This window comes from Diadema antillarum, unplaced genomic scaffold (genome assembly GCF_040938485.1).
Source record: "Diadema antillarum isolate AM-2024a unplaced genomic scaffold, OU_Dant_1.0 scf00000026, whole genome shotgun sequence".
In the NCBI taxonomy this organism is placed as follows: Eukaryota; Metazoa; Echinodermata; class Echinoidea; order Diadematoida; family Diadematidae; genus Diadema; species Diadema antillarum.
Genome location: NW_027270915.1, coordinates 1,719,937 through 1,745,687, shown reverse-complemented (window position 1 = coordinate 1,745,687; position 25,751 = coordinate 1,719,937). Strand labels below are relative to the sequence as shown.

The window sequence follows — 25,751 nt, the reverse complement described above, 5'->3', positions numbered from 1 at the left end:
TTCATTTGTTTTTGTTCTTTGTTTCATCATGATGATTCAAGAGAGCTCCAAATTAACCTGCTCCAATTACACGAGTGTGTTCTCAGGTGAAGATTACTTCTACTGGTAAGGTACAGGGAATCCTCCTTATAATGAGGAACTATTAAAACTGTGACAATTACCTTGTTATATTAGGCTTCTCAGTGTATCAGGGTATAAAAACAAAAACAAACTAGAAATGTCGCTATGGCGACTGGTATGCCTCCGCCATAATGCACGATTCTCCTAATAGGTCTATAGTACATGTGGACAATGTGTGATTACATTTTCACAAAATTGGCAAAATAATAAAATGACATGTTTGTCACAAATGTATCGAATGTTCACCTTCCTTGACCTATGTTTTATTGGATGAATAGGAAAGCATGTACTTTAACTTCGACTTTGACCCTTTCATAAGTTTACGCACTTGAGTAATTTTCAAGGTATGGAGAAAAAGTGCAATTTCTGTATTGAACAGTAAATTGTTATCATTTTCATCTGGCCTTTGATTCATAAGAGAATCACTGTCAGGCAGAACATACATAAATATGTACTAAGTTTAAAGATTACTTGAGCCGCTTCCGAGATATGGAAAAAGTAGTAAGTTCAGCACTTTCACTTGATCTTTGACCTTTTGACCTTTGACCTTCTTGGCAAAAAAAAAAAAAATCCCAGAGAATCTCTAGTGGGTAATATACATGCATACATTAAGTTTTTAAAAAAAATAATCCTGCTGGCATTGCATAAATATAAGGAAAATAGTAAAATTTTGAAGTATTGCCCTTGACCTTTGACCCCTGACCTTTGACCCCATAAACCCCAAATTCCCTAGCTAACTACTGACAGTCAGTACATGCATGTATACTTTGTTCCATAAAGATACTTTGAACAATTTCCAAGATACAGAGAAAAAAAGTGAAATTTTAACATTTTACTTGACCTTTTGACCTTTGACCTTTTGACCTCATGACCCCAAACTTTCACCAAAGAATCTTAATTGGGTAATACATGTATACACTAAGTTTCAAGAAAATATCTTCAGGCATTGCATAGATATGGGGGAAATAGTTCAATTTTAAGCATTTGACCTTGACCTTTTGACCTTTGACCTTGAGCATGTGCACCCAAAAGTTGATAGGCACAACTTCACCCCCTAATACACATACATGCCAAGTTTCATTAGTCTACCTCAAAAGGTTTTGATAGTTACCCTGTCCACAAAATTCATTACGGACGGACGGAAGGACGGACGGACGGAAGGACGGACGGACGGACGGACGGACGGAAGGACGGAAGGACGGACGGACGGACGGACAGAAGGACGGACGGAAGGACGGACGGACGGACGGACGGACAACCCGAAAACATAATGCCTCCGGCACCACTTCGTGGCGGAGGCATAAAAACAAAGAAATATAAAGAGTTGGGAGCTGTAAAACCACCTTGTTACATATAAGAGGATCTTCTCATAACGATATAGCCTTTCTATATTCAAAATGAAGTTCTGCTGTATACCTCATTCATATACCAAACTGTGTGCTATGGAAAGAGCATGATGAGGTATTAAAGAGAATATTCCTTGGATAAAATCTTGGATTCTATGATAGGAGATTTATACTTTGCAATTGAACTCTTTATGGTGTTCACCTGAATGGAAGCCCAGCGAATACCAGTATCTGCAAAGCAAAACCAAATTCAACTCATCCCTCCGGCTGGAATTCACGGAAACAACATCAACATACAATCCACATGCACAGAATTAAAAAGAAGAAGAAGAAGAAAAAAAAGCTGCCATTGCTGCCAGTTGTTGCCATGAGTGTAGTAACCATAGCAACATCTTGGAAGTGACCAATCACATGTGAGCGTTGAAGTAGTTGATGTAATTTACTGCTACTTAAAAATCACTGCAAACACTGTAATAAACTGGGAATCTGGAGGTATGGTAAAGCTCTATGGGATTTGTCTTCTGTAAAAAGAGTAGTAATACAGTTGCTGCCACTTTATTGGGATGGCCTGGGTCTGGGAATAGGATCTGTGTCACATTGAAAATAAAATTCTAGATTGAAGGGAAGCAAAAATTGAGTCATTTGTATACTACATGTTGTTCAACAAGGCATATGTGTGCACGCATACACAGACATATACACATTATGTATGTATGTGCTCTGTCAAATGTTGTGACTTAAAAACAAGATTTTCTTCTTGAGGAAGAATTAAACCTGTTGAGGACAAGTCCCGAGTATACCTGGGTAACTGCCTATGGGAAATGCGTGTTGTAGCAAAATCAGACCGTCCTCAATGGTTTAAACATTGTCATCATTCACTGATGCTCATGATACTTCAAGAGTGGGAAGGATGGCCCAGCTCGTATATATTTGAGAATCTCCGTAACAAATTCTGTACAGCTTTATTACTATTACACACAAAACTAAAGAATTTTGACTGGAGTCGACCATTACCAATGTGTGTGAACTTCCATGCACATATTCGCTGGCCTGTGCTATTTGTGGTTTTCGAATGTACCCATGTGGGGAGCGAATGAATCGGGCCAACCATGTTCTACTAACATTGCTGCATTTACTCAATCCTTATGTATATGCAGGTGAACCTTTAATTGGCCAAGGAGTGCATGTGATACACACTAAGGTAAATTTTCTGACTCCTAAAACTACCCTATATATGTATGCATATTTTGGTGGTACAAACACCACAATTACACTTGACAGTCACTTAAGAGTGATTTCTACTTCATGAACTCTCCCCTATTCAATCTTTTGGGCTTTAGTTGACAACAAATCGGAACACACCACAAATTGTTCTGAAATGAAAAATAATGTATAATTTATACATAAACCCAAAAAATAAATGAAGGCTGCCTCTACACATTGTGAGGTGAATAAAGCCATAAACAACTCACAAAATGTTATGCAGCAGAATAACATTTCCCTCTTTACGCGTTCTGACAGATGAAATTTTTGGCTGTTGTGGGAAATCACTATGGCAACCTATGCAGCGATGAGCATGCACAGCAAAATTAGGGTAAGCCTTATCAGGTCTGACTCAACATGCTACATAGAATAAGTCCACATAAATATACATGCACCCATAGGCATGCTGTGTTTGGTGTACAGAGATAGGCTAAATAAAATTTGGTTCAAAAAAAGGAAATCATTCAGTTTCATCTGCTTTGGAGCTCTGATGTTGAAATTGCTCATGAGGGCATACATAGTAACTCAAAATATTGACCAACATAGCCCAACAAAATTACGACAGTCAGCTGTATTAATATCAACACTAGGATAAATTATCTGCCCCGATATGTACAGAACATAACATTTTATTTACATGGCGGCTGACAGACGTCAAACAGCTAGATGTGATATAATTTCATGTTTGTGTTCCAGGTGAGCTTGACCTGCTGTTTGGTTCCTCTTTGACCTTTAACCCCTGCACTGGATGACTTTCAGCATTTGACACAAGTCCACCTGTAGGCCATGGAGAGGTCAAGGCCATCATAGACACACCCTCAATAGACTGATGCGTTGCCAAGGCAACGGGATCATCTGGTAGAGCTGCCGGGGTGGAAGAGGTGGAGATGGATGGGGCGGCATGCGATGACCTTTGACATGGGCTGCTGGCATGGATGCGTCGGCCATCACTGGCCACGAGACCAGAATTCGCAAAGACGTTTCTTTGGTCGTGACTTGAGGAGGACAAGAGAGAGGAAATTGATGATGACGGGATTGATGAGGGAATCGATGAGGGAAGCGACGAGTTAGGCAGTGACGATGATGATAACGCAGCACTAGCAGACTGGGAGGATGATGATGATGCCGAGGGGAAAGCATGGACGGGAGGTGACGTCGACGATGGCGAAGACCTATCAACGTCGTGGTGGTCCACGGTGTCCTTGTTACGACTCAACTTTGAGAATCTCTGACTGTTTGCAATGTCTTTAGGATCTTGTAGGAACCTTGAGTATGAGATATGTTGGAGAGATTTAAAAAGAAAGATACTCAATACACTGATGTGTTGCCTTCAACTTTCTTGTACCCATACATCATCACAGAACATAAAACTCAGTTATGAAGTTGAATCAACATCAGAGATTGTCCTAGCTAAAATCATCAGGTCCTTTTTTTTTACATTCTGGTAAAAGCCATGATTCAAAATAATCTAATGGACCTTCAGCATTTGGTACAAGGCGACGAAAATGCGCATCAGTCGTAAGAGGTGACTTTAATAGTCAAGAGTTAATACGCAAACTCACTTGCATCCATGACACTATCACGCAATGGACACTGTTCTCTCAGTATGACATCACTACCTAATGATTCTGAATAATGAATTCCTCCTAACTACTGCTTTGAGGTTCCTGAAAATTTACTTAACAAATTATGAACTTTAGTAAAGATTTGAACGAAATCACTCTGCAAAACATCTAACATTACACAAAGGACTATTTGCAGTCTTATGAAGCTTGCCGAGATTCTCTGATCCTTCGTATTCTGTACTGAAGTACAATCTCATCTGGTTCTAGTAATTTAAAATTCCCTCCCAACATGAAATAGCATGCATGGGACTACATGTCCAACGCACCTGTAGGTCAGTTTCTGCCCCTGCTCCTTCTGCAAGATTCCCATCTTATAGTAATAGCGCAGCGCCCTCGACAGCTTTTCGTAGGTCATGTTGGTCCTGTTTTTCTGCAGACCCCAGAGGTTGGCTATCTGGACCGGGTCTAGGATCCGGAAGACGCGTTGGTTCTGGTCCTCCCAGCGGATGTATGGAGTGTAGGTCTTGTTCTTTAGGAGTTGGACCAGAAAGTCCCACAGCAGACGACAATCTCCGCCTGAGTTTCCAAGACACACAAAGAAAATAGAATTATGATCAATTAAACCCATTGAAGACAAGTCCGAGTACAATGTATATGCAAGCAGGTGTCTATGGGAAATGAGTGTTGTAGCAATGTCAGTCCGCACTCAACGGGTTAAAATGGCAAATAACAAAATGGTTCATAAATGTACATTCTGAATATATTCAAATACATATACAATGTGTATGTGTATGTGTATGTTTGTAAGTGCAGCTGTGTGGATACATAAATATACACACTAGAAACAATCAAATTATATAAACTATTGTAGATATAAAACTTACACAATAGACAACAAAGAAAACATGCTTGGACATGTACAGTAGGCCTATATACAGACCATGCAAACACACATTAATACAAAGGTGTACATACAAACAGCCCAGCACACATGAATTCTCCCTTACACATACAAGAACACACAAACATAAATGTGCATACATAGTATACATAAACATAAAGACATAGAATGTACAAACAGATAGAAAAGATATCATACATGGTATGTACATGTATGTTTAAAGGCACGTCACACACACACACACACATACACACACACATACACACACAAACTCATTTCCGTTTATAAATCAGCAAAATGTACAAAGTGTATAAAAAAAATGTATGTAAAAAAACACCACACCACACAATGAAATATCCTACAATCAGACTGAAAAGCACTCAAATGCTTTGATTTTGCAATTAAATCAATTTTTACAACTTTCAGTCTTATTCAAATAATATATAACTGATTAAAAAGAACAGACAACTTGGTCTGAGCTCTTAGACAGCTTCTCTAGTGTTCATTATTTAAAAAAAAAAAATTACTATGGTTTGTATCATCATTATTACGATCAATGTGGCATTTCAGACGTGCCGACATATAGTACAAAGGCCCATGCCAATTTCGAATCAGCATGACATAAGAACGAAATAAAATTTAAGAGCAGTGATGAAGCAGAAATGGGAAAGAAGATTGTGACATAATAAACAGGACTGCCAGCAGGGGCAAGAAAAGGTAAACTTCATTACCATGACCAACACGTCTTCTTCTCCACACCCCATCAACTACGTCAATATATATATCAACCCCTCAAAAAAAGTTCTGCAATTCCAATTTGATGTATCATATTTCTCTTAAAACTACATCATTTCATTCAAATGTGACATCATAAGAAAGCCTGATTAATTTTCTTTGCAATGACAACTCACTTAAAGATAATGTAAAGTTTTGGTACCTCAAAAGTTCCCCTGAGTTTCCTTGTCTTAGTTTGTGTTTCAGGTTAAAGTACCTTTCATATTACTAACACTGTGAGACTTACTCGCCCCAAAGTGCTCTCATGTCTCAGTAAACATGCAATAATGGTTTCGTACCAGAGCAGAGCGGGCTCTGAAAAATTCGAATGAGCCGTTAGTTGGACTCAACGCGGTACCGCGACAATCAATATACACGTATTGTACGAAACCATTAGTGCATGATTACTAAGACATGAGAGCACTTTGGGGCGAGTAAGTCTCACAGTGTTAGTTATATGAAAAGTACTTGACCCTCAAACACAAACTAAGACAAGGAAACTCAGGGAAACTTTTGAGGTACCAAAACTTTATATTATTTTTAAGTTTACATTATGCATTCCTGGAATGCATAGTAGGACTGAGTATGAGGAAAGGTCAAATGTGAAATGTTGCAAAATAGAGCAAACGTGTTATGTCAAACGGTATAATTCCCATTTGTGTTGTCGTTCCAAGGAAGGAATGTGCATGAAAAGAATGCATTGTGAGATTATCATTACATTCCAGGCTTCATCCATGAATTAAAAACTGCAGTAGTATCTGCAGATTGAAATTAAACATAAAGGTTGACCAAACAGTCATCTAAAGTTTAGAAAATTGGAGTTTTTGAAAGTGCTCTCATTTCAACATTGCTTATTCCAGTGGCCTTTTTCCATCAAAACTGTACATTATCAATAGCAGAATTGTTGTGACTTTTCACTTTTGATCTGTCCCCATACTCAGCTGTTTTGCACATGACAAGAACACCCAATCAGAGCAAGTGAGGTGTCATTTTAAAGATAATTAATCAGGCTTTCTTATGATGTAATATTTAATGAAGATAATGCTGGGATAAGAGAAACATGATATATCAAACTTTAATTGCAGAACTTATTTTGAGGGATTTATATGACATAGCAAAAGGCAGTCACAAATTTAACATGAAGTCATACGGAAAAAAGTTGGATGGGAAAAGACAATAAAAATTTCATTATGTTGATCTTCACTGAATTATCAAATAATATGAAGACTACAAATAACACCCTCTTCAAAATTTCTCTTTCGAGAATCTGTGGAGTGTGTGAAATATATCCGAAGAAACTGATCTAGGAAAATCCCCACAAGATAAACATACAATACATACTACTGAGTGATCAATGTTGGCTTGCAGATTACTTTTGATTTCTTTCCATACACATAAATACATTTTTTTTTTAAATCTACTTTTGGTGACGAAGGAACTGCTCAGATATCACCGGACAGCAGTTACATCTAGATCCTTTGTACATCCTGCCTAGGATTGGTTTCAATTCCTAGGAAACCGGGTATGATGTAAAAATTCATGTTGTCAAATGGGGAGAGTTGTGATGTGGAAAATGGGGAATACCTCTATTACTTTTAATACTGCATCATGTTTCACGACCGGAATGCAGTAAGTGATGGAAACCTCAGGCATAGTGTTTTACAACTAACCAATATCCTGTTTCATAAAATTTCAGAAGTTCTTGATTCCAAAGAACCTCAGCCACAGGTAATGACACGGAGAATCTTAAAAGAAAATCCCCAAACTACACTAACATCAACAAGAGAAGATCGAGGCAAGAGGAAAAGAGGACATATATCCCAGAAAGCCACTGGTAATCACTATTCCAATTATTGAAGCATGTTGGATCTCATGTAGACAGTCACTCTTGTTTTGCATGTCAACCTTCTTTAATGCAGAAAAAATAGGTGATGATGACAAATGAAAAATATTGTGAGATCTTACGTCAAGAAAATAGTCTATGAATGCAAAACACCTATCTGACCACCTATTAAAACAAACCACAAACAGTTGCTTCTGAATCACTCTGTATCGACATCTTTGCCGTTTCAAGTCTGTGCTTCTAAATGTGACTGAAAGCATGTGTGTTTGTTTATCTATCGCCCCCAAATGCCTAAAATGCATCTGGGATTGTGATTATGCTTTAGAAAATTTTGAGATAAACACACCCTTTAGCTCCTTTAACCCTTTACATACCCTGAAACTGCCAAGCTCTTTCTATTAACATTCAATAATTCGTAATCACTAATAACATTCTTTTTAGCTGAACTTATCTGGGAATGCCCAGTGAGAATATATTTTTTCTAGAAATTGTTGTAGTGTAGGGTATAAAGGCAAAGGTCACTATACCCCCCCCCCCCCCAAAAAAAAAAAAAAGGAAGACACACTTTCCAGACAACCAGTTCAGCTAAGAATGTCTCGTGATGATGTAAGTTGGTGGACAGGAACGTGATAAATTGACAATCATGTTAATGAACACGATATCGTTGACATGTCAAAAGGTCAATGTCACAGGTAAGTGTGGTAGTACTTTTGAGGTAAAGATGTAATTTTAGAGGGGAAACTCTAGGATAGAAATACATCAACATTTTTGTTAAATGAACTGATAGGTCAAAGGTCAAGGTCACCTCTTTTTTTGGCTGAAATGATCTCTTGCCTTAAATTTCATAAGGTATAGCATTAATGTTATTTCATGGAATGTTTAGAAATAACTTGGAAAGTACTTTGTGCAGAGAAGGTTAAAGGTCAACATCAATGAGTTTCAACAAAATGTAAATGAAGGCCCATGTTCTAATGGCAAATAAAATGCGATCTCTTATCAGTAGGGAGCCCATTTGACTGTGTGCAACATTGTAAACACTCTATATAGTTTCTACAACCTCAACAAACATTAACACAGAATAGTAAAAGTTATAACAATGAGAAATAGCAGCAATCCACTAAAATGTGACTTGACGGCTGAACTAATGGCTAGCCCATCAAAGCATGAACTACTGTGTATGTTGTACATTTCGCCGAGTTTTATTTTTGCAAATTTTGAGAGTCGAGTGCTACTCGCGAATTCAACAACATGCAAAAATATCAACTCTAATCCCGCCATGAATTCAATGTGCATGCATCGTCTTCATTCACTACTGCACTCCAAGTTGTGAATTCAACCACTCGCCAAATCGTTGGGACTTGTGAAAGTGTTGGGAAGTCCCAATATGTGAAAAACTAGACTTGCTAAATAAACACGGCATACGTGTATGCAGTGTTCTGGGACTTGTGTTTACTGTACCGTGTACCTTTCGATGTAGATTTTGGACTGCTGCATATGTTTCTGCTCTTCTGCTTTTTTTTTTTCATACTGAAAAAAAAAAAAAAATTCAGGATGTAAACAGAAGACTGGTACAAAGCCAAGCAGGATCCATAAGCCTAGGACGGAAAAAGGGGAAGCTCACACCAAGAGCTTACTTCTTGACTTTCAACGCTGAACACGCCGGTATTGCTGCTACAAACCCCAAACCCTACCCTGGGGTGTGCGCACGGATCTGCGACAAACAACTCTTCCATCTGGGGATTTCTTGGAATCTTGTCTTGTTATCTCATCATGTTTGTTGCAGCCCAGATTGTAGTCTACTCCATTCAGACCCACTTTTCACACCACATATGAATAATCATTCTTCTAACTTGCCTATTTTTAGAAGAACGTTTCAAAAAAAAAATATTGAATGAAAATTCAAGTCATGGAACATCATCTAGACTCCTTCAATGTTCACAAATCAATATCAATGTTTATTTGCTGTTGACTTATGTGATATTCATCAGTTTACATAGCATACCCATTTATACTGCCCATGTACATAATGTTCTCAACAAAACACAAAACAAAGCAAAACAAAACAGAGGGAAGAAATAACATTGATTTAATATTTATCATTCAATAGTCTTTAAAAATAAAAACAAAAAAACTATTCAATTTATTGAAAATGGGTCACCAGCTTGTCATGAGATGTGTACAATAAGCAGCAAAAGAAGGTTGGACATAGCACAACAACATCTAGGGGTATGCTACACATCCTGCATTTAAAGGACAAGTTCACCTTCATAGACATGTGGATTGAGTGAATGCAGCAATATTAGTAGAACACATCAGTGAGAGTTTGAGGAAAATCGGACAATCCATATAAAAGTTATGAATTTTTGAAGTTACTATTTAGTCACTGCTGGATGAGAAGACTACTAAAGCTTGTGATGTCACATGTGTACAACGATATAAAGAAAATTCAAGATATTGTCCCTTTTCTCGCATAATAAAAGAACACTTGACTTCCCTCTTTAAGAAGGCAAGGGGAATAATGTTATCCTTAACATACGTCAGTGACGAGTCGGGGAAATGTGCACTTTTTTTCAAAAAGTAACATTTTGTGAAATTCTCTTTATATTTTCCTTATATCGTTGTATGCATATGACATCATACACTATAGTAGACTTCTTCTCATCCAGCAGTGTCTGTGTAGATACTTTACAATAAAAATTTATAAATTTTAAACGGATCGTCTGATTTTCCTCAAACTTTCAATGATGTGTTCTACAAATATTGCTGCATTCACTAAATCCACATGTATATGAAGGTGGACTTGTCCTTTAATAACACAGACAATAAATACAAAAATAAATGTTCACTTTGTAACATTTACCCTATTCTACATAATTTGGTTAGCACGCCAGAAATATTCTTTAGACTTCTGCCATAAAATGAGCTAATGAGAAAAATAAAATGCCCATGCCTATACATCTCATGACAAAGTAGAACAATTTGGTATATTACACCGGTAAAACTTCCCCTCAAAGAATGACATCCCTAGCTTGCTGGATGTTTCCGCACTCTCAAAACTAATCTGCGATGCGAAACTCAATCTTGGCTGGACGTCCTTTCCGCCAAAGTTTCCCCTTTACCGAGAAAGCACAATTACTTTCGGTTTCACACAAACACGACTTCTGATAAACTCCACACTAGCATGAGCTAAATATATCTGTTTGGCTTTGCTATAGAGAATAACATAAAAGGTCTCGGGATGTAAAGGCTGTAGTCTTCAAATCATCAGACCTTGCAAATTATGTGACAAAAGTTTGAGAAAATCTCTTCACTTCTGAGTTTCTACTGCAATAAGAAATGAGCTGGTCTTCTGTATAAGTAGATTCTGTTCATTTTTTTTCATGATTAGGAATATGTACAGAAAGTGTTCCAGTTTACCAGTTAAAATAGTTAAAGAATTAAAATAGTGAAGGGACAGACAGAGGAGAGATAGAGATAGAGATAGATAGAGATAGATAGATAGATAGATAGATAGATAGATAGATAGAGATAGATAGATAGACAGAGATAGATAGATAGAGATAGATAGAGATAGATAGAGATAGATAGAGATAGATAGAGATAGATAGAGATAGATAGGGGCAAGTCCAAGATAACACGCGCGTTACGTATGGGACATTCAGAGACTTTTATGACCTGAAAAATAGTGTTAATGGCTTTTGATCATATTAAACTTTATCATGGTGATTGATATCTAGGAGAAGTATAATCATGCAAAAAATGGAGAAAAATGACCTTCACAATTATATTCTAGAAGAGAAAATATGTGCCGTTACGTATGGGACCAGAAAAATTTTGTTTTTTTGAACATTTTTTTCAACCTCAAAACTCTCTGAAAGTATTTCATTCTACAACTTGTAAATCACTGTGATGAAAGTCACAACACTCAAGATTATCACAGGTAAGTTTCGTGTCATAAGGCAAAAAGTTCTAATTACAGGTTCTAATTAAAGACAGACATGACGTGTTACGTATGGGACAGTTACGTATGGGACAGTTTGTCCCCCATTCATTTAGTGTGTGAAGAACCATGTTTATGGGTATTTTGCATAATTATTGAAGTAAAATCAGTTGAAACTACTCAAATACTGATCCAGATTGTCAAGGAAACAATATTCCCCAAATATTCACCATCCTAATCATATTCAATCATATTTTTATATTTTTTATGACCAACGTGAGTATGCATGCCCTTTGTCCCCCATTCGTTTAGTGTGTGGAGAGACATGTTTATGGGTATTTTGCAAAGTAATTTTGCAAAATACCCATAAACAAATTTTTGCATAATTATTGAAATTGAATCAGTTGAAACTACTCAAATACTGATCCAGATTGACAAGGGAACAATATTCCCCAAATATTTACCATCATAATCATATTCAATCATATTCTATATTTTTATGACCAACCTGAGTATGTATGCCCTATTTTTATCAGGATAGTTACTACTGAAAAATTGAATAGTTTAAAGTGTTTACTTCCATTGATGAAGGGCAGTTTGCCATTTCGTTTCAATAAAAAACAACTTGACACAAGAAATATTAATTTTTATAAATAAGGAATACCTGCTGCGTGGAACCCCAGTGATCGAGTAGATATACATACATGTCTGTCTAGCAGTCAGGTCATTGATTCGAGTCACACCTCAGTATGTATACCCATGAATTTTGTCATGGCTATTATTGAAATCTGAATAAGGACAATTTGTGTATCACTTGCAATAAAAAAAAAATCATTTTACTTTATATTCTTTTTAAATATTTATATCACAACCATTTCAAATTGGATCTCCATCACTAAACTTTGAATTCCTCTAGTCTTAGGATTGTATGCTCTTTAGTAATTCATATAATTGGTTTCCAATCATCTCATTAAATGTTGAAAACTGAATCGCCATTTCTGCAAAAAACTATACCATCCCTTTAATGCTGATTTTTCATGGTGTATTATGCCATTTTCCCCTCCCCCTTTCTGAAAATTGTTCAGTCAAGTACATGTATTGTTTAAAGTGTCTATAACTCAAAAAGTAGCTACAATGTTAGGATGCTTTCTTCAGGATGATTGACCATTTGTGTACTGAGAGACCTTCCCAGCTAGCTACATGCATTCACATGCATTATGTATGAGGATGTCCCATACGTAACGCATTTGTCCCATACGTAACATTATTTCAATGCCTAATAAAAAATATTCCTTTTACTGTTTTTTCTTTTTTCTATGGTATTTAATTTCTCTAAACAATAAATTAGAACTTTCCAAAAGGGCATTAATATAACCTTAGCAATTTCAGAAAAAACCTAAAAAAATGACCTCAATTTGTTACGTATGGGACATCTCATGATAGGACACGAGCTAATTTGCATAATCATTTGCATAATCCCTAAATTTTCATACCAAGTTAAACTATTTGATGAACTTCTTATGTCCACATATTAATCAAATATCATTTGCTTTCCTTTGAATTAATATGAATTTTTATAAATGTCCCATACGTAACGCTGTATTTCACATTTATGCAAATGAAGCCCTTGAAATTTGCATAAATTTACGTAATATAATTTTTTCCTCCATGGAAATCAAAACTTCAACTCATAAGCTTCAAAATGATACCAAACATGTCAATATTGAGCAAAGATGAAATTTTGCCTTCTGAGGGGACCTTATCTTGGACTTGCCCATAGAGATAGATAGAGATAGATAGATAGAGAGAGATAGATAGATAGATAGATACGTATGTAGATAGAGATAGATAGATAGATAGATAGACAGATTGATAGAGATAGATAGAGATAGATAGATAGATAGAGATAGATAGAAACATTGATAGAGATAGATAGATAGATAGATAGATACATTGTAGATAGATAGATAGAGATAGATAGAGATAGATAGAGATAGATAGAGATAGATAGAGATAGATAGAGATAGATAGATAGATAGATAGATAGAGAGAGATAGATAGATAGATAGATACGTATGTAGATAGAGATAGATAGATAGATAGATAGATAGATTGATAGAGATAGATAGAGATAGATAGATAGATAGAGATAGATAGAAAGATTGATAGAGATAGATAGATAGATAGATACATTGTAGATAGATAGATAGAGATAGATAGATAGATAGAGAGAGATAGATAGATAGATAGATGGATAGATAGAGATAGATAGATAGACTGATAGAGATAGATAGATAGAGATAGATAGATAGAGATAGATAGATAGAGATAGATAGATAGATAGATAGAGAGAGATAGATAGATAGATAGATACGTATGTAGATAGAGATAGATAGATAGATAGATAGATAGATTGATAGAGATAGATAGAGATAGATAGATAGATAGAGATAGATAGAAACATTGATAGAGATAGATAGATAGATAGATAGATACATTGTAGATAGATAGATAGAGATAGATAGAGATAGATAGAGATAGATAGAGATAGATAGAGATAGATAGAGATAGATAGAGATAGATAGATAGATAGATAGAGAGAGATAGATAGATAGATAGATACGTATGTAGATAGAGATAGATAGATAGATAGATAGATAGATTGATAGAGATAGATAGAGATAGATAGATAGATAGAGATAGATAGAAAGATTGATAGAGATAGATAGATAGATAGATAGATAGATAGATAGATACATTGTAGATAGATAGATAGAGATAGATAGATAGATAGAGAGAGATAGATAGATAGATAGATGGATAGATAGAGATAGATAGATAGACTGATAGAGATAGATAGATAGAGATAGATAGATAGATAGATAGAGATAGATAGATAGATAGATAGATAGATAGAGATAGATAGATAGATAGATACATTGTAGATAGATAGATAGACAGATAGAAATACAAATAGAAAGATAGAAAAAAGGAAGAGACAGATAGGGAGGGAAGGAGAGAAAGAAAGAAGGGGCAGACAGATAGAGAGATAGATAAGGAGAGAGAGAGAGAGAGAGAGAAACAGACCGACAGATAGAGAGATAGAAAACAGGTAGAGACAAAGATAGACAGGGAAGGAGATAAAGAAAAAATGTCGCAAAAATAAAGGCAGACTGAGACATACACAAAGACCAACAGAAAATAAGAAGTGAATTACCTGCAGCTTTCCTCGTCTCAAAGGCATCATCATCCATGAGGAAAACATCATCCAAGTCTACACTTCGTCGCCGTGGTAACCCTATATTGTGGTAAAGATGGAAGTAAGTTTATACATTTTCATCATGTCCAGCATGCATACTGATTACAAATGTGATAGTCTCTTGTAGGCTATAGTTTATTGCTGTCTCAGGAGTTAAATAAAAGAAGCTTTTGAAATAGCTTATTTTGGGTCAAGAAAAGAAGAAGATCAGAAAAAACTACCATATTTACCCTCTGTTCCTCCTGTGCTGTTCCGTCTATGCTGCAGTCTTGACATCACTGCTGAATCTCCGGCTAGACTTGGGATGGTGCAAGGAACATGGACAGCTGCACCCTGGTGGTAAGCCACGCCTATTGGTCCGGTGCGATCCGTCAAGTAGCTCGCAGACGATCCGTGTGCGGTAGAGCCATCGTCCGAACTCATCCTTCGCACCAAGAGACGGGAGGCTGTCATGGGATGCAATCCTTCTGAATGTCGGTCCTGTTGGAGCCCGTCCGTTCGGTGCCTCAGCTCTATGTGTCCGTTGAGCTGGGGGAAGATGGAAGCTGGGGTTGAGGCGGTGCTATGCTGGTGCGTCGGGTAGTCGTACCTGACCCGCTTCGTTGGCGATGCCGGTACGTCATCATCCATGGCCAACTCATGGGGGTCTTGGAGATTCTTCCATCCCAATATACGCATTTGCTTGTCGTAAATCCGCATCTTCGCGGCGCGACTTGTTGGCGTCAGAGTGATCATGGGCGGGGCATTGTGCCGCCTGATGTGAGTGGACGTTCCCGTCGACGCCGATGTTGTGTTCGGGAGGCGGAGGTCTTCTGCCATGTCAGGTGAGCTGTGGCCCGAATCACTACAAGGCGTGCTGGATTTGTCTGTGAAGATAATACCATTACATACCAACATGATTTAATGTGTCACAGACAGCGGATAAGCTCTTTAAACTCTCAGTGTCTTTGATGTATATTGTGAGCGCCATTGCAAATATTGCAAGATAAGTGATGTTTGAAAAATCAACAACAAACCAAAACATTGTCTCTCATGACGCAAATGTAATGTATATCTTCTAAATAGTGGAATTTGCTTCTTGGAAAACGACGATACATAGTTTTCCTTTTCTTATGTCACTGTAAATCTACTTCAAGGTGTATAAAGTATTCTGCTTGCAAAAATACAGCATCAGATGACATCACTGAATGACTCCTTATCATTCACACAATTTCAACATGAATCTCTATGAAGTATTCTCCCAGAGTTTAGAATTATTCAAGCTCCTAATTTACAAACACACTGTTCTTGTTTCATCATATTACCTCATTCAACCTTCAGAAGATATCATATCAACCTAACATACTAATCTCATTTTTCATTTGTCAATAACACCTTCAGTGTAAAAACATTTCAACTTCAAGTTCAGGTCGTCACTGTAGTCACCATAAGACCAGAAGATTCAAATCATTCCTACATTGATGCCAAGTAAACCTGATAGCTTATCATTAAGTGGCCCAGAGCATATCAAGTACAGTTCACTGGTCATTAACCCTTTGTGCACTTTGAGTGCGAACTGGCACAAAAAATCCAATAGCATAGTACACACTTTCCAAAGTCCCGACACGGATAAGGTTAACAGAGGGGCCTCCCCTGGCATGGAAAGGGTTAACAGGAAGTGAAAGTGAAGGTTAAAGGTGATTAACCTGGGGCAGAGAGGTCGATTGGGAGTCGAGGGCTAGAGCTGGTTGCTGTCTGAGCGGCGTTGCCATGGTACATGCCTTCCAGTCGGAGCTGGTCTGTGGGCAAGAGAATCAGGGTGAATAATCTACCAAGTTTTCATAACCCATACACACACACAAAATAATAAAAAAAAAATTTGAAAAAATAACGGGGTTGGGGGAAGAATATAAAAATTGAAATCATAGTTCACAGGAGAAAGAAAAGGCTGCCCTCGTGTGTCAAAGCATCACTATCTTTATGACAAGCCACACAGTGTGTATCACATGCTTTTAACCCATTGAAGACAGACTGATTTTGGTACAACACACATTTCCCACAGACACCTGCCCGAGTAGTCTCGAGACATGAATTGTAGATACGTCTCACATTGTGAGCATTATGTTGGAAAACTTGTATTAAAGGGAGACATGGTCAATCACAATTTAAATATTCAAAACTAATTTAAGGCAAGTCACAAGCTCGCTCTTTGCATTATCCATAATGATAAGAGCATACGAATGTAATCATCTCATGATAAATTATGCAAATGAAGTAATTTTATGCACGGCATGTTGATGGGGTCGCCTTGCAGAGTAAACCCCGGTCACACAGCGCTTTACGGCTTAATCACAGCCAAAACACGTCAAAAAGTGGTCTCCCGTGAAGCAGACGATATTGTTTGCGTTGATGTCGAGTTTAAGACGAGCTACGATCGATTTATGGATGTGGCAGGACGAGGAGAAAAATCTGAACTGCTTCGGAAGCGGTAAAAAGTTTTGAACTGCTCAAAATTTTATTCCGCGGACAACCACGGGCGGCACACGTGGTAAAGACGTGCAACACACGTGAAACACACGTGATAATCCGTGTTCTGGCAGTGACTAAACCTTGGGGAGACGCGGTGAAGACGCGAAAATTTAGCGGTCCATCACGGGCAGAGCACGGTCATCTGACGCGTGTTACGCGTCGGTATCACGGGAAATAGCATGTGTTTAGCTGCTTATCGCTGACAAATGGATTTTACCGCGTATATACACGTGGCCGAATGGTTAGCCGTGCTTAGGCAGTTCTTCAGCAGTGGAACAGCCGCCAACGGCCATACCCGTACAAAGCACAGCCAAACCAAAATTGACCAAAAAGTTACTACTTATAACCACGTCGACCAGATTTTCATAACTTTTTGTACGTGATTTGGACGTGGAGTGCTGTGTGACCGGGGCTGTACAACTACGATTATATTTGTGTCTGCTCCATTCAAACCATTAGAAAACAGGGATGTACCCTTTGTCAAAAACCAAAATACATGAAGGGCTCCCTCACCTGTCCTGCTACCTTTACTGCCATCGTAGTATGGCTGGTTGTCTGGAGAGCTTCTTTGTCTGGCCTGGTCCCTCTCGCCACTGGAGTGATAAAATCTGCACTCTATGACAATGTGTGAGAAAGAGTCAATTTCATTTCATTTCATTTCATTTCATTTCATTTCATTTCATTTCATTTCATTTCATTTCATTTCATTTCATTTCATTTCATTTCATTTCATTTCATTTCATTTCATTTCATTTCATTTCATTTCATTTCATTGCATTGCATTGCATTGCATTGCATTGCATTGCATTGCATTGCATTGCATTGCATTTCATTTCATTTCATTTCATTTCAAACACCAAACACAAATGAAAATGAAACCAAATGGGGGAACTCACAATGTTTGTTAGCAATGCATTATGTGGCTGAAAATAAATTTGGGAGAGAGATCTAATATTCTATGAAGACCTGGCAAGTGAGGGTTTGTTTGTTTGTTTTTTCATCAGCACATTGAGATGCACACTATTGGGCTCAGCAAACTCAGCTGAGCTTTAATAGCCCCTAAGAATTAATATTTCTTCAGTTCAGTTCTAAGTTTAGCTCATTTTTGATTAAGTTCTTTTTATTTCAGAGGCTTTATTTATTTTTTTAATATAATTATGACATCTCCCCTGAGTTGCACTGTGCTCATTTCTCTATGGGGTTCAGCCTCCAAGTATACCATCCGTGAGTTCAACTCTTTCGACTTTTGATTTCAGCAATTTTAAATTTTCATACCCTAGCATTTCACTCTTTACAGTTTGCCCACAGTTAAAAGGCCACTGAATGCATTGTGTAAACACAACTTTTCTCACTTAGCAATACATGTACATTTTACTTTTTCAAGTCTTGGCTCCTCGCAAAATTCACAGCAGTTTCATGCAGGCAAAAAATTTTTTGGTTCTTTGGTGCGTGAAGAAAATTCAGTTTACCTTTGCGAAATAGCTTCTGGAAGAGTTCGTAGAGGATGTCTCCGCACTCAGGGGCACGGTCCCTGAACGCCTGCATCGGCATCAGACAGAGAGCCTTCCCATTCATGCTGAACTTATCAGCGTTGACATTATCCAGGGAAAATTCTTCCTGACACCATTTCAGCCACGCGTGGACCTCTTCTCGCGACCACTTCACTGGGTCCTGGTCTAGTTACGGTTAAGATGAGAAATGCAAATAACAAAAGGTGAGTTATACATACAGGGCAAACAAAGCTAGCATCAAATTCGATAATGACTACAAATTGTTGCCCTCAGGATGAAATGCAGTGTGTGGGAATAGGCATATGTCTATGCTTTACCTGTCTATGTGCCATGGTGTAAACCCCCTGTGTGCCACATTATTCTGAGACACCAACGTAGTCATCGTTTGGGAAATCACTCTGTTGTATGTAATCTATGTAACTTTTATAGATTTCTGTAAAATAAAGCAAAGTTGTAGAGATAATGCCAAGCTTTGCTTTGATGTGTATTGTACGACAAATCTATGATTGTTTTTCTTTAAAATGACTAATAGCTATTAATCAGTTACCTATTCAGTTACGGGAACTGCCATCTACAGAGACATTCAAATTCAAACTTAAAACTTATCTGTTCCTCTCACACTGAGGACTGTAATTGCTGTATGTCATTAATGTTCAGAACAATATTGTATTTTTAATTGGTATATGTTGTATTCTTTATTTGGTATATTTGCTTTTTGTTTGCCATTTTCTTCTTTGTTGACATGTTTGAACATGTGCATGTTATATATATCTTTCAATTTTTGAAGCGCCATGAGCACTGAAAAGTGGACCAGTGCGTTATACAAGTATCCCACATGATTGTAAAAGGCATGACTTTTGCACGAAAAAAACAGTCACAGAAACTGAGAATTTAAATGCAAATCCAGTTGGAAACACCGCTCGCTGGTTAATCACCACATACACATGCAAAATGCAAGCTACCCTATGTGCAAGAGGAACGGAATTGCGAGAAATGCTTTCACTGTACTGTGGCATTTGATGTTTTATCGATTGGGTTGGGCGGTTTGTGGGTTTGAGCAGAATATTATGAAGTTGGCACGCCGTCTACTGAGTCGGGCGTGCAAACGTGGCATAGGGTGAGAGTGGGTTGAACATTGTTACATGTACTGTACGTACCAGTACACAGCACTTACAGTATAACTGAACTTTGAACAAGATGTTCATTTGACTACCAGTCTACATTAGCTGATACTCGTAAACAGGCATCTACACAATGCCAATATTGACTATCCTTCTTGTCATACCAAGAAATGGGATCATTGCTCTTCCATATAGATAAGCAGCATAGATTGATTTTTTTTTTTTTTTAAAGAAAGAAAAAGAAGTAGTTCACTGTCATCTAGCTAAATGTACTTGGGTTCACCTGTTTCAACAAACACTACAATGGTTATAATCTATTAAAAATGTCAGAAGACAGGATTGTGTGTAAGAAGTTAATCTTTACTATTTGGACAAAGTGTCTAATTTTAATCAAGGGAGGGTAGGGACTGGTGTTAGGGTTATCAATTTAACCCTAGCCTTTAGATTTTTTTTTTTAACTACCCGTAGACATGACATGTCTGCCCTCAAAGGAAAATGATGTACCCAACATGGCATGCAGTTTGAGTAAAAATGCAGCAATATCATTTTTATAGTACAACAAATTACTAAAGTTTGTAGAAAATGCCATTGTCCTACAGTGATTTAAACTGTTGTCTTCTCATCCAGAGCTGGCAGCACAGAAACTTTGAAAATTGAACACTTTACAAGAACAGATTTTCTACAGTAACTTTCCTCAACCTTCACTACAATGTATGTGTTCTACTATACCGAGACATGCAGTCACTCAATCTACATACATTGTTGGTTCCTATATTTGGGTATTAATTCCTCTTCACATGGCATCATCAAAGAATGTTTTGAAAATACGCAGAAAAAATTTGTAAGGACCAAGCAAGACTCTTTGACATTATGTGACCATAAAGATCAAAGGTCATATAAAAGGAAACAAACAAATAAACAAATATGAATGAAATACAAACTAGTGTAAAACATTCAGTTTTGCAAATATATCCATTTGTATCAAATCAAAGTGAGCTGTCATGAAGTACAAAAATGCCCTTCATCTACTTCTCTGAAATTTACTGTAACATTATGCTTGCATAGCAAGTATTGATGTAAAATGGACCTAATCATGCAAATTCATTAAAAATCATGACACACCAAGGAAAGCAATCCTAGAAAACACATCAAAATCATGACGCAATCTCTTTGTAAGCCTTCATCAGACCTTTTATTTTACTTTAATATCTTTGATCTAAAAAGAAATGGTAATATTAAAGCAGAAATATTTTGTGACCGAGTTGAAAGGTGTACAATTTCTACATTGTAAATCTTTCATCGAAAATGCATTGTGATTGTCTCACATATCTATTATCAAATATTCATTCAAAGTAGATGTACAAGTAAATGTATACTGTGGGTATAAAAATAGTGTGTCAATAAAGCAGAGTTAAGCCAACCTCTCATTCATGACTGAATGTGGTCTGTTGAAATGTATTCTTGGAAGTTTTTTTGGGGGGAGGCATAATTTTTGCAGGGTATCTGCCTAACCAATATATGTGACACAGAATGAATAAAGCTATTGGAAATGGTGCTAGTCATCACCTATCATTCTATGTTAGCATGTATTTTCTTCTTAATGATCTTGAGCTGGGATAAGACTTACTGGTAGGCATTGGAGAGCTGGTTGGGAAAACCATCGTGCTAAGACCGCTGGAGTCCGAAGGAGACTGATACTCCTTACTCCGCCTTGCCCCGTCCCATTCCCCCACCGGTCTGTGAAAGCCAGCGGCGGCTGGAGGGGAAGGGGACTGGTGGATCTGCCGGAGAGGGCTGGTATCCATGGACGGCCAGGAGATGACCGACGGTGGCCAGTGGGAGAAGGATCGACGACGACGAGAGGCCGAGGTGGCAGCGGCTGTGATGGCAGAGCGAGGGCGCTTCTTCCTGCCCAGCGAGTGTGGGGAAGTCTTCACAAACGTTGAGATGGGAGGTTTACCGGTTTACCTGCGCATCACAGCATCTTGGAAAGCTTGACAAGCCCTGCTGAGACCCTGCATGTGACAAAAAAATACAAGCACTGATGTTATTTGTTCATCAATCAGTTGTTATTTTGTTGTTATTTTGTTGTTGTTGTTGTTGCTGCTGCTGCTGTTGTAAATCTACTTTGCAATTCAAGAAACATGAAAACAACCATTGTTCCACTTACTGTGACATCCAAATGAACAGCTTACAGATCTGTGATGAATATTACGCGGAAGTTTGCACAATGCTTCTGAACCAGTTATGAGCAAACAGCCCACTGACGTGAAAATCTCCTGATTAAGAATCCTAAATATAGATTGCCAGACTGTTGTTTGTTTGTTTTGTTTTTTTCCTACCTGGAATTCAAAAGTATAAAAGTAGGCACGACATGGTATAAGCCAAAAAAAAAATTTTTAAAGAAAAAGAAAAAGAAAAGACTTTTTTTTTAACAAACTATCCAGGTAACAAAGGGTGACATAAATGGTACAAAATGTGACATGTAATCATTGAAACATTGATTCATAATAACTGTATGGAAAATAATGAATAAAGATCACATATGGAGAAGATCATACAAAAACATTGACACAAAAAGAAGCTACAGTACTATGATTAATAAATTAAAATGGTACAAAAGAAACTACAGGCCATCTCCTAGCATTGCAGGTAACAACTCCGCGCACTATTGAACCATGGACAATATCATGCCAGTGGCAAAGAAAGGAGAGAAAAAAAAGAATCATGACTAAACACATTAGCCGCTAATCAAACACTGAGACATTAGCTCTATCCTAATCTTTGGCACATCAAATATTAAACAAATTGATCAGTTACCACGACTTGTCCCTCTATACCCACCAGAGCGCTATAAATCTTGATAAGAGAGGAAATGCAATGAAAAGCTTGGACTGCAGCTTTGAAGATACTTGTAGAGCGAGGAAAAATGGCATGTAGATATTCAGTGCTCTGATAATGATCTCTGAGGAGGGGCTGCCTGTCCGCTTCCTTAAATGTGTTTTTATGGCACTATTTCTTCCTCATGCTGTCTGGCGGACGAGACACACTGGTGAATTTCACCCATGAGCTTGTCTTTCCTGGAAAGACTCGCATATTAAATATGTGGTAACGTGCTATAAATAGCCTGGCCTGATATTATATCCCCATCCATTAAAACTACAACTTCCAAGTAACGGACTTCAAAAGCGATATTGGTAGTCTGTGTTCAAGCAACCTTTATGAGATCAAAAGAAAATGTAAATAATGCATGCTGCCTGGTAAGCAAAACTAGTCACAATCATCGAAAGACTTTCACATCTGGGCCTTCGACACTCAATCTTCTCCTTGAAAGAAATTGGTGAACCGAACGTCTGCCTGGAATTCCTTTAAGACTGCAGAGCAGGGTCTGAAGTGAGAGACTAGACTATATGAGTTCTTTCTTGGTAACTTCACGCCCCCCAAAGCAGCAAAGGGTGCCTGGTAAAAGTTCACGACACTCTTCACCGATAGTGCGTGTGTTTGTGTGTGCAATGCCAGACAACTGTAGCATAGCGATACCGGCAATTTATCAACCGGTGGTGTGCAGTCGAGACGGCATTCATCAAATTGTATAGAGTATAACTGATAATGATAATCCCCGAATTGCACCACCATTTTGCCATTACACACACAAAAAAGAGAGAAAAATCCAGTTAAATGAGATGTGATATATCCAATGCGTATCTGGTAATTTATATTAAATAATTTGCCTAACAATCATTGTTCATGCACCATAAAGCATGGGTTTTAACCTGCACTTCGCAGAAATGTGATTTGTGACTCACAAAATTCTTAATCGAGGAGGCAGTTTAGTCACCGAAACTTGCCGTTTTGCTTGGACTTTTTTGTCTTGAAGCGTTACTTGCACAGAAAAAAAAAACTGTTTTTTTTTCCCCATCAATTGCACCAATACAATCTGTACATCAACTCTTTCATGTATGTATACATACATATTGGCATACATCTAAATGACACTTTCATGCCTACATGTATCTCCCCTCTTATTCTATCTGAAGACACACATGTACAATAGGTATACATAAGAGAGAGAGAGAGAGAGAGATTTATAGTCATAAGTGTGTGTGCATGTGTGTGTGTACAACTGTACATTTGTGCATAAGCAAGTATTAAAACATGTACATAAATGTACTGTTTCGGTTTGTATGTCTGCATGCACACACACACACACACACACACACACACACACACACACACACACACACACGTACATGTCTAAATGCATGACTGTATGCATTTGGCCTAGTATCATGCAAGTTATTAAGAGAAAATTTTCACAGGACATAACCCACTTATTCAAGGCAATATCAAAGGCCAAACATGACCCCCCCCCCACCCCCCCCCAACCCCCCCCCCCCCCCCCCCCCCCCCCCGCCCAAAAAAAAAAAAAAGAGCAGAACAAATGAGACTGAACTATTGAAACTACAGTGTATAAATGCTTGGTTGCTTAGCCTAATAATAGATATTCCTCTTTTGGATGACTGCCCTCCAAAAGCAGCCAGCGAGAAATGATAGCATTGTATTGCGAAGCCGTTTTCTCGGAATTCCACGCCCCTTAAAGCATGTGAGATATCATGAAGAACTTTGCATTAAACATTCTATTCATTGTAGTGTTTGCATTGTAGAGCTCTGTAATCTTGCCTTTTTTTAGCAGACATTGCTCTGCTTGTATGATACCATTCTGTATTTTATAGGATAAACAATGATATTTTTAAGTTGACACACTTTGGACCCCGAGGGATATTTATTGGTATGATAGATCACTCAGATATCATGTTTCATATGACTTGAATCTTGTTTTGTTCTCAAATTTGTTTGTTATATGGGGTCAATTCTAATACCAATATCAAATCCAATCTTGATTTTTTTTTTTTTAATCCACTTCTCCTGCAAAACAGAGTGGTAGGCCTAATTGTTTCTGTTCTGTCACACCACTAAAGGCTGACATACTATAATCTGAGAAATCATTTTTTTTTTTCTGATTTCTCACTCACAATTTAACTCTTTATGTGCCACTTTCGCACGTGGCGTGCCAACTTCGCATATTCTGCTCAACAAACAAAGCCGCCAAAACCAATCGATAAATCACTAATCACTGCTAATCCCGCGGCACAATGAAAGCGTCTCTCGTGCTTTTGTTCCTCCCATATACGGCTTGCATTCTATGTGGTGATTGATTATCAAGCGGCATTCCCAACTAGATTTGCTCGTACATTCTAAGTTTTTGTCACGGTTTTATGTGCAAAAGTCACGCCCTTACAGTAATGTAGCAACTGGTCATTCAAAAGAAAAATGAAAACAGATCAGTCATACAATTCCTATCGAAACAAAGCTTGGCATTCCTCTTTAATTTTGCCTACTAGTATGCCCGTCTGGACAGAAATTTGTAGGAGTTATACAAATTGGAAAAACAGAATTCTTTCTCAAAGCATGACCACCTTCCTGTCTCAGAATACTGTAACATGGCACACAGGGGGTTTCCATCATGGCACATTAAGATTTATACCCTTTCAGGTAATCGCGGTTCAATTATCCGCATCCAAATAATGCGGATGAAGTAA

General features: G+C 37.7%; 1 protein-coding gene across 1 annotated transcript; it reads right to left on the bottom strand.

The window, feature by feature from the left end:
• Positions 1 to 1,998: 1,998 nt before the first annotated feature.
• On the bottom strand, positions 1,999 to 21,869 carry LOC139734704 (transcription factor ETV6-like). The gene is made up of 8 exons (XM_071645500.1): positions 21,779 to 21,869; positions 18,989 to 19,195; positions 18,033 to 18,134; positions 16,697 to 16,789; positions 15,242 to 15,877; positions 14,970 to 15,050; positions 4,621 to 4,870; positions 1,999 to 3,994 (listed from the first exon to the last, which is right to left on the bottom strand). Exons 1-8 carry the CDS (start codon positions 21,810 to 21,812, stop codon positions 3,409 to 3,411), a joined length of 1,989 nt encoding a protein of 662 aa, XP_071501601.1. The 5' UTR covers positions 21,813 to 21,869; the 3' UTR covers positions 1,999 to 3,408.
• Positions 21,870 to 25,751: the final 3,882 nt, after the last annotated feature.